At 36.0% G+C, this 14,981-nt stretch overlaps 3 protein-coding genes across 3 annotated transcripts; 1 reads left to right on the top strand and 2 right to left on the bottom strand.

Annotated features, from left to right (window-relative positions):
* Positions 1-712: 712 nt before the first annotated feature.
* On the bottom strand, positions 713-1,906 carry HELRODRAFT_161477 (hypothetical protein; the record flags this gene model as incomplete). Its single annotated transcript, XM_009021393.1, has 2 exons — positions 713-744; positions 1,216-1,906. The coding sequence occupies 2 exons, from the start codon at positions 1,904-1,906 to the stop codon at positions 713-715; spliced, it is 723 nt and encodes a 240-aa protein (XP_009019641.1).
* A 1,787-nt stretch (positions 1,907-3,693) lies between these two features.
* On the top strand, positions 3,694-4,480 carry HELRODRAFT_161476 (hypothetical protein; the record flags this gene model as incomplete). The annotated part of the gene is made up of 2 exons (XM_009021392.1): positions 3,694-3,982; positions 4,443-4,480. 2 exons carry the CDS (start codon positions 3,694-3,696, stop codon positions 4,478-4,480), a joined length of 327 nt encoding a protein of 108 aa, XP_009019640.1.
* A 3,902-nt stretch (positions 4,481-8,382) lies between these two features.
* On the bottom strand, positions 8,383-9,664 carry HELRODRAFT_161475 (hypothetical protein; the record flags this gene model as incomplete). Its single annotated transcript, XM_009021391.1, has 2 exons — positions 8,383-9,557; positions 9,649-9,664. 2 exons carry the CDS (start codon positions 9,662-9,664, stop codon positions 8,383-8,385), a joined length of 1,191 nt encoding a protein of 396 aa, XP_009019639.1.
* Positions 9,665-14,981: the final 5,317 nt, after the last annotated feature.

Raw genomic sequence — 14,981 nt, 5'->3', positions numbered from 1 at the left:
TTATTCTTTTATAAATCACACGCTCATTCACATTTCTAATTATTTACAAATTATATAAAATTTGAAATGATTTTTAAACAATTCTTAATGAATATTTTTATTAAAATTAAATGTTAAACCTAACACTATTGCGCAAAGAAGTTGTACAATTTTAAACTTTTGTTCTATTGATATGTATGTACAAATCAATAACTTCAATCTTCATACTCAGCTAATGTGTTACAACAATTCACAATACTGAAAATAATTTGATATCCAGATACCTCATTAAGCATTAGCTCTGGTATATACACTTCATTTTATTTATTATTATATTCAATATAAGGTGTTGTTTGATGTAAGATTTGAATGTAAGTAATGTTAAAAAATATTATAAATGATTATAAACAATAAGCTTATGTGGGTGATGACTTCTAAAGTTCTAACCAAATGACTAAATTACTATTAAAGTTTATCAAGGGAAAACCAAAATTTTGAATAGTGTACTGAACAAAATTTGTTAAATGAAAAAATCCAGTAAGTAAAAAATGTTTGCATGTTTGTTGATCGTCAGACATTTCTCATCAACAAAACCAAACGCAAAAGTTCTCTTGTTCATTTATCTTACTTTAACGTTTATTTTAATTTTATGAAACGCTTCGTTTTGGTAGATAAGCTTGTTCGCCAGCATACACATTAACATGCTAGTGATAAGCCCCATACATACTTATTCTTAAAGAACATTGAGTGAATTATTGAAAATTCCTGTTGTAGTTAAGAGATTGTGTATGTATGTGTGTGTGTATGTGTGTGCGTAAATTTGAAGTAGGGTGTCTTAAAAGTAAAACTTCAAAATGGTTTTTAGCATGTTGTGAACTAAGTGTGATAAATATATAAAAAAAAGGTTCAACTTAAAGAATCGTAAATTAAATATAGAAGTTTCACAAATCTAGAATCAAATCTATTATTTTAATGAACTTGCTAGTATGGTTTGATCAAACTTCAATCAACTTCAAAAATGAGCACTATTATATCATTAATCATTAATACTTTAATCCTTAGTTCTTTCAGTGAGAACCACAAATACAAAAAATAAAGACGGTACAAGTATTAAACGACTTCTCCACAAACAAAAGGTAACTTAATGGTAGCTACAGATCTACTAGCTAGAACAAATAAAAAAGCCACATCAGCTAGCTAACTCTAGTAAGATGCATGAATGAACAAATAAGTAACCTATTTGATTGCTGATGAGTGTTGGTTTCAACCTGCTTCTGTTCAATTCCTCTTCAGAAACGTAGTTTGGATTAAATATACCCGGCACAGCAGAGGAGCCCGGCGTCCCTGATGACGTGGACGGCTTGTTTTTGGGTTCTTTGAGTTCCAGCAACTTTTTTGAACCTCTTAATGACGTTCGCAAAAATTCTTGTTCCTTCTGAATTTTCTCTTCATGTTCTTTACGTTTTTGCAGGTCTTCTTTGTATTTTTTCATTTTGTTCTGTTGCATTTGAGTGCCGCCTTCATTTTTAGATGAGACGAAGCTGACACTTGATGGCATCTCATTCTCGTAATTGAAGTCTGCATCACCTTTGTTGTTCTGGTTGGGAATGATGATAATACTGTTTGGATTGTTGCCGTTGTTCAGAAGTGACGTGTTCTGAATCAATGAGAGTGGCCGTGGGTACCTGGGAGGTTCCTTCTTGAACTCCACAAAATTTAGTGGACAGTCGATGGCCATTTCGCGGTGAGATCCATTCTCGCTGTTGTCAGCGAGTTCGACGTCGCGGGGGACACTCGCGTTGAAATGTGGAGATTTTGTGGTTGTTGTCTTTTTGCCAGCCGGAGAAGATGTTGTTGCGGTAACGTTCTTGAATGTCTTGGGCTGAAATGGCTGAGGTTGAGTGGGTTTTATAACAGACATCTCCATTGCTTTATTTACCTACACTGTCAAAATATTTTTTGAACTATCTATACAACTATGTACAACTTTTATTATATATACATATACATCCAATCAAAATCAATTTCTTTGGTAATCGCAATAATCTTCTTTATTTATATATTAAATTAAATTAAAACTAAAAATTATTTATTGAAAAAAATCAACTACAATGACATTAAAAATTAAAATAGACAGCGCACAATGAAGTTTCATGTATACTACCCATGAAAATATAAATGCATAACATTACATACAAGAACAATTAAAACTTGAGAAAATCAATGCATATATCTCTATATATGTTGCGGTATAGATTCATATATAAAAACATTAATGTAGGTATATACATTCATAAACATAACAACTCTACGCAACAGCATCACATACGTGTAAAGATTCTACATACATTCACATCTTCAAACATGCCTAAAACCTATGCAAGTTTATACTGAGACAGACTTCTTCAGCTACAAGAATGCCTGAGCGTCTAACTGCACAAACACACATAATAAATAAACATACATGCACATTTAACACACGCGCACACATGCACACGCACACACATGCATACATACTACTGCACTAACTGCTTAATGTGTTTAAATTCAAACTAATGTCAAAGATCTCAATATTGATAACCAATGAAAGTTTAAGCCGGGAGTCTGCTATTTTCGGAATGATGTTTTGTGTGTGTGTGTGTGGTGTTCTGTGTGTGTGTTTGTATGTGTGTGCATCTGTTTCACACATGTATTTGTGTATCTGTGTAGTATAAACATTTACTTGTGTAAGTGTATGTGCGTGAGTGAATGTGTGCGTACTGTGCTTATGTTGAAATGTTTATACCAGTCAACGCATTAAACACACTACTTTCCAAGTGTACACTAGGTTAGGTTACGCAGGTTTATGAAATCTATATAAATTATACACATAAATTGTATACATATATGTATGTTAAATATGCGTTGTGTGTGTGTGTGAGAGAGAGAGAGAGAGAGAGAGAGAGGAGTATATGTGGTGTGAGAATTGTGTATGAATCAGAAGAGTGAATGTGCATGTTGTAGATGTGTGAGTGATCAATTATTGTATGTGACTGTGTATGTTTTAAATGAATACAATGCATGTTCATTGACACACACATCACACATACGCACGCACACACACACACACACACACACACACACACACACTTGCTCAGGGATTTATTTTTATTTTTTGTTCATATGAGATGGATGTGTTAATGTTATGAGCTAATTACATCAACCCAATTTTTTTATCATTGTCATTAATGCATCAGGTATAAATGGTGAATGTCATTAATTCTAATTTATAGCAAAATTATACACCAATCATGTGTGCGTGTGTGTGAGTTGATGTGCATACATGATGTGTGTATGTGTGTGTGTGTGTGTGTGTGTGTGTGTGTGTGTGTGTGTGTGTGTGTGTGTGTGTGTGTGTGTGTGTGTGTCCGCGCGCATCATATATCTGTGTATGAAAAATTTCCATGCTGGAAATATTTGTCAACAGTAATTTTTTAAATTTAGGAATGTGTGAATGATGAACACTTTTTGGGATGATTCACATGAGTATGTATGCATTTATGTATGTATGTATGTATGTATGTTAAAACCAAAACATGATGAGTGACACTGAACCGTCAAACATCAAGTAACAAATGGATTAACTCTTTGATTTGTCGTTAATTGCACATGTCGGCATTCAGTTGGATATTTTCAAGCACACAGACACGCAGGAACCGCTGCAACAAGCACGAAATGTGGTTAGTTGCGAAAAACAGTTCCCTGCTGTCGCCTGATCTGACGCTGATCATTTTACATATTGCCTTAAGAAATTTAAGGGTGTTGGGGTCCATCGGGCCGAGAACCTCGATACATATTGGCAAGAATTCCATCGAGGGGAGGGCGTTCCCATATTCTTTCATTTTCTCGTCCGCTGCCCTGGCCGCGGCCAAACCGCATTCTTTACTTGTCAGGTTTACGTATTGTTCGGCGAGGGTGCCAGGGACCGTAACATCCCACGCCAAACATCTGCCGGCTCTCCAAGGTATTAGTGTGCATCCGTCCGGGCGCCTACCATCATGCGCAGAAATACCGGATGGTTCCTTGAGAACCGGGATTGAAGCCTTGGAGAAGAGCCGACAAATGTATTCGTTTAGCGCTGAGTGACGTAGTTGACGGCCCCCACCCAGACGACAAACCAAACCGTGGTGCCCAAACTCGTCCGCCTCTGCGCCACATCGCCGCATGAAGACAACAAATTTTGAAAGATTTTTTTATATTCTTCGTTCAAAATTTGGACGTGCGTACGGTCTCCCGGGGCGGACACTGGGGGAAGAATATCGCGGCAACGAAAAAACCGGTGGAGCAGGGAAGACTGCAGGTCGAGAGTGGCAGCGGCAGTGTATGTATGTATGCATGTATGTATGTATGCATGTATGTATGTATTATTATTACTATTATCTACAATTTATTAAACGCATTATAAAATTAAAATTTCTCGAAAGCGCTCTCTATTAGAAATGAAATCAGTGAAGGTCAATAAAGTATAAATCGATAAAATATTTCTATGTAAAAAATAAATATTGTTATAATACTCGCTGTCGTAACCGATTTACGATGCGACGGGTTCAAATCTTCGATTGAATAAAATACTCCAAACAGTTATTAGTTATTAAACTTTATTTACAGAAGAAATCAACTAATCGTTTATTTCTAGCAGATTCAAATTAACGCAGCAATTAACTTTTAAATTGTTCAAAATCTATCGCTATATCTAATCTATCTAGATTCTTCTAGATGGTCCGATTCTAGCATATTCTAGCATGTTCTAGTGCGTTCGGTAGCACGGTTATAACATTGCCCCCTTCTTAGTTCTGTTCGTCCCGAACAGCTTTCGTTCCGGTGTCCGCATGGTACGGAGCCAGTCTATCCAAATGAACGATCTTCATTCTTGCTCTCGGCTTCCGATATTCCTGAATACGATAGACGACGTCATTCAAGCGGGTGATGACTTGATAAGGTCCTTCCCACCCTCGCTGAAGCTTTGGAGAACGTCCTTTCTTTTGCTGTGGGTTGTACAGCCAAACTAACTCGTCGACAGCAAAACCGCCACTGCTTCCTTTCAAGTCGTATCTGGTTTTGGCCGCCTCCGTGTTTTTCATAATTTTAAGGCGTACGTAACAGTGGATATGGTTTAATCGCTGTCGAAGATTATCCACGTATTCTGTTAATGGTTGGTGTGGTTCAGGTGGTACGCCATATTTCACATCAGCTGGAGTTCTTAAGGTAGTCCCAAACAGAACTTTTGATGGCGTTTCTCCAGTAGTTGTGTGGATAGCACTCCGGTATGCCATAAGAAACAATGGTATATGACGATCCCAATCCCGTTGATTTTCGTCGACTACTTTAGCCAGATGTTCAATCAGGGTTTGGTTAAATCGTTCCACTATACCGTCAGACTGTGGGTGAAGAGATGTCGTTCGAGTTTTGTTTATACCCAGCAGCTTGCACATTTGTGACTCAGTTGTGACTCAAAATTTCGACCTTGATCTGAGTGGAGTTCCAATGGGACACCATATCGACTAATCCAATTGAGTACAATTTCCTCAGCGACGGTACATGCTTCTTGGTTGGGTATTGGAAACACCTCAGGCCATTTGCTGAAATAGTCCACTACAACCAGAATGTAACGGTTTCCATAATCTGATACCGGAAAGGGTCCAGCAATATCTATATCAATACGTTCAAAGGGGACACCAACATTGTAGATTTGCATTGCTCCTTTTAGCCTTCTTTTGGGTCCATTGACTGAAGCGCATGTGTTACATTTTCGACACCAGCTCTCTACATCTTCTCTAACGTGAAGCCAGTAGAATCCTTCTCGTATTTTGTCAAGGGTCTTGTTCACTCCTAAATGTCCCCCAGAAGGGCCGCCATGCATTTCATCAAGGATTTCGGTCGTTCTACTTCTTGGTATTACAACTTGCATGCGGTGTTTTGATCCATCAGCTGATTCCCATTTTCGTTTCAGCAAATCCCCTTCCAAATACAAAGAGTCCCACTGAGCCCAATAATCCTTTAACACGGCACTATATTCTGAGATGCTTTGCAAGTCCGGTCGCTTGCCCTCCTTCTTCTATGTGATCAGATGTTGTAGGTCCTCATCCGCAAACTGTGCATCAGCAAGATCCGTCGGTGTCCAACCGTCATCCGCTGATATTGTTGTTGCTCTTATGTCTTCCGATTGTACCTTCTCCTCGTGACGACAGCAATATTTGCATCCCGGTAAACATGGTCGACGTGAGAGAGCATCAGCATTACTATGAGTTGTTCCTTTGCGGTGCACGATCTCGAAGTCGTACATTTGTAAACGCTCCAACCATCGGGCCATCTGTCCTTCAAGATCCTTGAAGTTAAGGAGCCATCTTAACGCTGCTGATCAGTTCGGAGAAGAAATTTCTGTCCATAAAGGTACTTGTGGAAGTGTTTTGTTGCATTGACTATTGCTAGTAACTCCTTCCTGGTCACACAATAGTTTCGTTCGGACTTTGTGAATCCTCTGCTATAATACGCTAGCACCTTTTCTTCTCCGTCTAGATGCTGTGACAAAACGGCTTCAGTGTATCAGTGCATCAGTATCTAACACAAACGTCTTGCCACGAACTGGATATGCTAGCAAAGGAGCATCACATAGTTCAACTTTTAACTTTTCAAATGCTGAGTCGCATAGGGTATTCCAGTTGAAAACTCGGTCCTTCTCGGTAAGTTGGTGGAGAGGTCTGGCAACTTTTGCAAAATCCTTTACAAAACGTCGATAGTACGTTGCCAATCCCAGAAAACTGCGCAATTCATTTTTATCCTTTGGAGTTGGCCAGTCTTTCACAATTTCTATCTTGCTGGGATCGGCTCAAACTCCATCTGAAGATACCACATGTCCCAAATAGTTAACTTCTTTACAAAATAACCTGCACTTTTTAACGTTCAGCTTTAAATTTGCCACCCGAAGTTTTGTGAAGATCTCCTGTAACTTTTCGACGTGTTGATCAAATGTTCTTCCTAGAACAATTATGTCGTCTAAATAGACAAGACAGGTTTTCCAGTTAAGACCTTGCAATACACATTCCATCAGTCGCTCGAATGTAGCTGGAGCATTGCACAATCCAAATGGCATGACGGTGAATTGCCACAACCCCGATCCGATAGAAAACGCTGTCTTTTCGCGAACGTTCTTGTCGATTTCTACTTGCCAGTATCCGCTTTTCAAATCAAGCCTAGAGAACCAACTTGAGCCAGATAGGGTGTCCATGATGTCATCAATCCTCGGTAACGGATAGCTGTCCTTTTTAGTCACATCATTTAACTTCCTATAATCAACGCAAAAACGGGTAGTGCCGTCCTTCTTCTTTACCAAAACAACTGGCGAAATCCAAGGACTTGATGACGGTTCGATGACGCCTTGATTCTGCATTGTCGTTATCATTTCGTTTACTTCTGTTTGTTTTGCTAGAGGAAGACGTCGTGGTACTTGTCGGATCGGTTTCGAATCCTGAGTATCAATTCGGTGAGTTACCAGAGCTGTTTTACCTTGGTCATTGTCACCGGTTGAAAACACGTCTGCAAAATCAGCAATCAACGCCTCGGCTTTTAGACGGTCTTCTTGATACAAATTGAGTTCATCCAGTAGATTTTTGGTAAGTTCTTTGAGTCTACCTTTGTCAGTTGGTAGAACCTTTTCCTGTTGCTCCGTATCTAATGATTTCACCAAATTTATTGATTGGCAATTACCTATTTCCTCGCCTTTTTTTAATTTTAATAGTGTGTTTAGCGGTATTCATTATTCTGACAGGAATAAGACCATTTTTGTTTGCTTCTACCAGGCATTTTCCAATGACCGCGTTCTGTGCATTTGTTGTTGAGGTTGGCTCCATCAAATAGAACTGGTGGCCCCCAGGATCGCAATTCAACTTGCCCCATACGATGTTTTCAGATGATTGAGGTAGTTCTATGTCACAATCGACTGTCACTCGAATGCATTTTTCGTCGCTATCCCCCATTATCATTTCTGTATTTCTCCATCTAAGAATGCGTTTTTCTAAGTCAATTTTGAACCCATATTTTGTCAGAAAGTCGACACCTATTATGCATTCGTCGATGATATCCGCGACTAAGAATGAACCTTCGAATAACAAGTCGCCTAGCTGAACAGTACGGAGAATCTTTCTATAGACTGGTGCTGTTCCTCCGGTAGCTGTTCGAAGGATTTATTTGTTAGAAGTCTCTTTCTTCAGATTGGGTACCAAATCAGATCTTAAAATCATTTTTGTTGTTCCGGTGTCGACTGTAATTACGCATTCTCGTTGATCAACTTTTCCGTTCAGCCATAGGTCGTTTCGATTTCGATGTAGTCTGGAAACGTTAATTACGGTACTGGGGGCGTCAATTCTACTAGCCAACCACTGCCTCGCAAAGTTGGCTCTTATTAGTTTTCCGCTCCTTCGTTAGAAGGGGCCGATCGTGATACAGGATCATCTTCTCTTCTTTTGCGCCATCTTGTCGGCAGTGGTTATCTTTTAGGCGGTGTTTACAATCACGACATAGATGGCCTTTTTCACCACAGATCCAGCATTGGGGTACACCATGCTGTTGGGGTTCGCGTTTCACAACCACCTTCTGGCTAGAGCATTCTTCATGTACTTGGCGTAGACATACGTCACTTTTTGATGCTTGCTTTGCCGATTCAAAAGTGAGACTGTGCGCAACGGCATCCTTGAGTTTTCGTTTATCTGACAAGAGAAGGGATTGCTTGAGTTCCGAATCACGAAGGGCTTTGATAAACGTATCCAGGGCAGTTTCGTCTCTATGCTCGGGGTCTGATGTCGGATACGACAGCAATATCAACCGTTCGATATCTTGTGCCAGCTGCTGAATGGATTCACCAGATCGTTGCGTTTTGTTTCTAAGCTGAAACCGATAAATCTGTTTCATGTGTTCTTCACCATAACGTAAATCCAACGCGCTAACAAGAACTTCATAGTTGAAGTGGTTCTCCGCCGGAATCGTCCAAAGAACCTCTGCTGCTGAACCTCGCAGGGCCAGTATCAGTGCTGTTGCTCGTTCTTTTCCGTTCCAACAGTTACTAGTTGCCACTGCTTCGAACTGGGTTTTATAAACGTTCCAGGACATCTCTCCGTCAAATGCTGGTACCTTCAAAGTTCTTCCGGATGCGTAATCTAACGGCATGGCCATTTTTTTGGATTGTTCCAATTCTCGCTTCAATTTGTCTATCTTTTGATCTACCTCAACGGTCTGACGATCAAGTTTCTGCTCGATCATTTCTATTCTTGTTGACTGTTCTTCAATCTGTTCTGCCACTTCCAATTTTACTTGTTTTAGCTGGTCCTTGATCTGTTTTAACTCCTCTGTCTGTCGTTCGGACTGTCGTTCGAACTGTTCTTTGATCTGTTCGGACTGTTCCTTGATCTGTTGTTTTATTTCAGTTGACATACTAAGCAGAAGTTCCATCATTTTAGCGGTTGTAAACGTGCCTGTGCTAATTTCATTGTCTTCGTCAGCACCATCAAACTTGAATTCGTCTGGGTTCTTACCTTCGTCAATGAGAGCTTCTCAGACGTGCTACAAGTACTTCTTTGTTGCCACTTGTAACAAGGCTTCGTTTCTGTAGTTCTTCTCGTAGCTGAACTACGTTCAAACCACACAGTTTTGACATCGTGTTCTTTTCCTATGAGTAGTAATTCGTTGGTCGAAGATCCCACTTCTGACACCAATGTTATAATACTCGCTGTCGTAACCGATTTACGATGCGACGGGTTCAAATCTTCGATTGAATAAAATACTTATTAACAGTTAAAACAGTTAATATTAAATAATATTATATTATTATAATATTATATTATTATTATTATATTATTAAATAATATTAATAAATACTTAAAACAGTTATTAGTTATTAAACTTTATTTACAGAAGAAATCAACTAATCGTTTATTTCTAGCAGATTCAAATTAACGCAACAATTAACTTTTAAATTGTTCAAAATCTATCGCTATAACAACGTCAACAAACAAATCAAATATCGCTTTAAATAATTCACCGAATCGCTATTCACAAAATCACAGAGTCACGAATTTACAAAATCACGAATTTCACTAATCGCTAATCTTCTTGCGACGTGCGCTTATATACTCTTCGCAAGCGTCGTTTCTAGATTCTTCTAGATGGTCCGATTCTAGCATATTCTAGAATGTTCTAGTGCGTTCGGTAGCACGGTTATAACAATATGTTTTTAAGTTCCTCTTAAAATCATCAAGCTTTAGTCCCGGCATTCTGAGCGATTGCGGAAGACTGTTCCAGGCAATATTTCTAGTTGCAGTATGTAGTTGTCACTGCCAGTAGGTTGGCATAGTCTGATCTCAATTTTACACCTGTTGAAGAAGCTGGCTTTTTTAAGATTTTATTTACTAGATATACTGGTAACAACCCGTTCATAGCCTTATATATAGTCATACAAATCTTATAGTTGATTCTTTTTTACACTGTTAGCCAATGTAGGTCTCTTAAAATGGGTGTCACATAGTCATACTTTCTACGTCCAACAGTTATTTTTGCAGCTCATTGAGGAAAAGCAACAGATCTCACTGGTTATCAATGGAACAAGCTATTACAGTAGTCTAACCGTGAATGAACAAACGCATGAATTAGTGTTTGCGTGGTTGTTTGATGTAAAGATTTTCGAACGCGGTATAACTGGCAAAGCTGATAAGAACACGATTTAGATATGGTTTTTATATGATCCTTGAAAGATAATCTCGAGTCAAAAATACATCCTAGGTTTGTTGCATTTTCACAGAATTGTTTTTCATTATTATCAATTTTGACTGAATTAATATTAATTTTAGAAAACTGTTGCCATGTACCAACAGGTGAAAATTGAGTTTTCTCTTGATTCAATTTGAGACAATTTCTTTACATCCATGTACCTATTTTAGTCAAGCATTCAATGAAATTTTCAACTTTACTTTTAAATGTATGTTTGTATGTATGTAGTTAGTTGTCTTTGGTTATGTTATGTAAACATTTGTACATTAAAACAAAAAATTAAAGCCAAAAACTTCCTTCTATGTAGAATTTTAATGAGTCTATGCTTTATACAGAATTTTATTTAATCTATGTTTTAACAACAATTTTGTCATAAAGGTCAAAAAAATGATTGACAACTTGGAACCACGCCCACAAAAATTTACACTGAGAAAGAGTTAAAAGTTGATTAATATGGTTTGTATTCAAAATCGAATAATCATATTTAATTGATCTCAATTGGCCAGTCATTAAAATGCAAACATAGTCTTGGTCAATGTTTATTTTAAAAAAACAACTTAATATTGCAATTTATTATTTAAATAACTCACTCACTCACACACACACACACACACACACATTAATATTCATGTTTCTACATTTTATTTTATTTTTAAACATATATTCGGCCATTTCATACTTCGAACTAAAAATTGCCATTTAACAAACTTAACAGGCTTCTAAATAGAACAGTTTATGAATAGTTATACATTCTCTAATAGTATACTCAACTATTTTAAATTTTAAATGGTGAAAAAATGTTAATAAATCAACATTAAAAATTAATAACATATTTATGTATGTATATTTACATGCATGCATTGGCTAAAGCCTTTAAAACTAATAGTTGATTTGATGAGTTTAGTTAGCACAACTATGAAATAATAATAATTACATAATAAATAATAAAAATAAATTTTTAATCTACTTAATTGTTAAACTTTATTTTTATTTTATTATTACAAATAAAAGAGTTGATTAATTGAATTAAATTACATTTTTACCCATATATTTTCCAGAAAAAATACAGTAACACCATGGCATATATGTAACTGTAACAAGTAACTACAAAAAAGTTAAATGAAAATAATTGAAAAATTTATAAATAATAAAATAAAAAATAATTAAATGTTTCTTTCTTAGCTAGATTTTAGGTTTACCTTGAGTGAGTGAGTGAATGAGTGAGTGAATGAGTGAATGGATAATAAATTTGCAACCAATTTTAAATTAATGAACAAATGAGTGAATGTGTGCGATTGATTAAAACATCAGCAGACATGAACCCTGAAGAAGATAACATACAGACACACACACACACGCACACGCACACGCACGCACATATACACACACACGCACTAACATATATACACACACACACACACGCACAGTCATACACTGTTGACTATCACTATTCTATTGAATCTATTATAAACAGAAACACACACCAAACTTTAGAGTTAGACAATCACATTGGCCTTAACAAATCCAAATCTTCTGAGATATTTACAGACTTGAATAAAAAAATAACTTTAAAACACTTTTAGCGTTTAATTAAAAAATTTCTTGAAACACTGACAGGAATTTAATTTAACAAATCTCCAATAAAAATAACAACAATACAGGTAACAAACCAAAAACCTTAAAATGTAAGTTAACTTTTAGTTACACGAACGAGGAGTAGGTGTACCCATGGATATATATATATATTATATATATATATATACATATTATATATATATATATACATATTATATATATATATATATATATATCAATCAATCAATTAGCTTGTAAAGCGCTATTTCCGCGATGTTCAACAGCGATCCTCAATGAATTTTGAAAACAGATGGGTCTTGAGATCCGCTCTGAACTTTGTAAGTGATGGAGAAGTAGTCAGAGAAGAAAGTAGAGAGTTCCAGAGAAAAGGGCCAGAAAAAGCAAAAGCAGATTTGGAAGAAGAGTGTTTAACACGAATTAAAAAGAAGCTAGAACAAAAAGACGATCGTAAACCAGGGCGTTTAGGTTCAATTAATATATTTGATAAATACTTAGGAAATAATTTAGATTGAGACTTATACATAAACGTGCAAATTTTAAAAATTATTTTATATTTTATAGGTAGCCAATGCAAGAGAACAAGATATGGAGATATAGGAGAAAAGAAAGGGGCACGAACAACTAGACGAGCAGCAGAGTTAAAAGCTTTACTTAAAGGATAGAGTATAGAGTCAGGAAGACCATAGTAGAGCGAGTTACAATAATCAATCCTAGATAAGACTAACGAAGTAACAAAAAGGAGAAGAGTAGGATCATCAAGAAAAGGCAAAAGTTTTTTTATTCTACGTAGATGAAAGTAAGAGCTTCTAGCGACACTATTGATCTGAGAAGAAAGAGACATAGTAGAATCAAAGATAAAACCTAGACTACGAAACTTGTGAGAGACATCAAGAGTTTTAGAATCAGGTAAGATAATAAGAGGAATAGTAATAGAGTGTTTAGATTTATTAAAACAAATTAATTCAAACTTAGAAGGATTAAGTTTCCTAGAGTCAGACAAAGCGATAATTGAAGAAAAACATAGAGATTTGGGTTTAGACTATCATAAATACAATTATTTATAAAAAAAAAAAAATAAAAAAAAAATAAAACAATTTTCAAGCCAAGTAGTATAGTTCAATTTATATGTGTTTTTCAATTTGAAAAGGCCATTAAATCATCATAAATGATCATTTTTTCGCTATAATAAAATTATGTTAAAAGCTTCTATGTAGTTAATTTTTAAACGTTCGTTAGAGACCAAAACTAGCGCTGAGAAAATAGTTTGTGTGTCGCAAGGTAGTACTAGAGAATTTAGAAAATCTCTCAAAGCAGATGTTTAAATTATAAGAACCTCAACTTCAGAAGCTCCCTGCGAAATTTTTCCAACGATTCACAAACAACGTAACGATGCGTTGAACATGAGTCAGTGAGATGTTTTTATTGAATCAGTCTTTTGTTACTCCGTGTCCATTCCATACATAAAACATGATTATTTATGACGATCCCTGATAATTCAATCAAAAGTATGCAGATGGGGAAAAATAACATGGAAAGTTTTCAGTCCAGTAAATTATTATTAGTTTGAGTAAGTGAGAAATTACGATGAAGGCAGTGATGACGATAATGTTGATGAATATGATGATTGTGATGATGGTGGCAACAACAGCTAAGATGGGGATTAAAATGATGATAATTTAAATCGTGATGAAGAGTTTATAATTAATAAAATATCAAAGCGTGTTTGCTGCTTCAAAAAACGTAAACAAAAAATTCTAATATATTTTTGCAACATAATTTACAAAGCTATAAATAAAAAAATTGTTCAACTAGTGCAATAAAATTAGCCAACACCTAAAAAATACCAGAACAACAACCGTGAAATGGAAGACCAATGTGCTTGTTACATACCTAAGCTTAAAATACACACACCTCACAATAACAAAAAATTTTCCATTCAAAATAACTCTGCGATTTCTTTGATGTCTGTCCTCAAGATGTTACCAAGCTATTTTCGTACTCTCAACTCGTCGTCTTACTCGTCATTCTTATGCATGTGCGTTACCAATATAGAAAGTTTTGATGGCGAAATGCAAGTGTTCGTGTGACAACATGACTACCAAAGAACCAACATCGTCCGCATTTTCGTGTTTGCTTTGCAGACATTTTTAGGGACATCTCATTTATCTGAAGCAGAAGACAAATTAGAACCAATTTCGAGGATATAAATAACTTTGTATGTTTGTAGTGTCTGTGTGTGTGTGTGTTTGTGTTGTTTTGTGTGCGTGTAGTGTTTGTATGTTTGAAAGGTTTTCTTGTGTTTGTATTTTTATATTTGTTTGATGCTTTGTGTTTTTTTCTTGTTTGTTAAATAACAACCTTCTATAAATATTTTCTCTTGTGTTTTTTTCCTATTAAAAACATTCAATAGCATATTTAAAACGTTCAGCAAACCATTTTGTGATGCTAAAGTTTGTAAAATTACTGTAATAGTTATCTATAATAACGTAGATTCAACTTATTTATTTAAATGGGCAACGACTCCGACTCAGAAATGTTGCGCGCAAATTAACATTAATAGTATTTCAATAAATAATTCAAAATAAAAAAACTTACCGATAATAAATTAATCA

This window comes from Helobdella robusta, assembly GCF_000326865.2.
Source record: "Helobdella robusta unplaced genomic scaffold HELROscaffold_3, whole genome shotgun sequence".
NCBI classification, from domain to species: Eukaryota; Metazoa; Annelida; class Clitellata; order Rhynchobdellida; family Glossiphoniidae; genus Helobdella; species Helobdella robusta.
The sequence above is the reverse complement of the archived record's forward strand: the minus strand, read 5'-3'. Positions and strand labels throughout refer to the sequence as shown.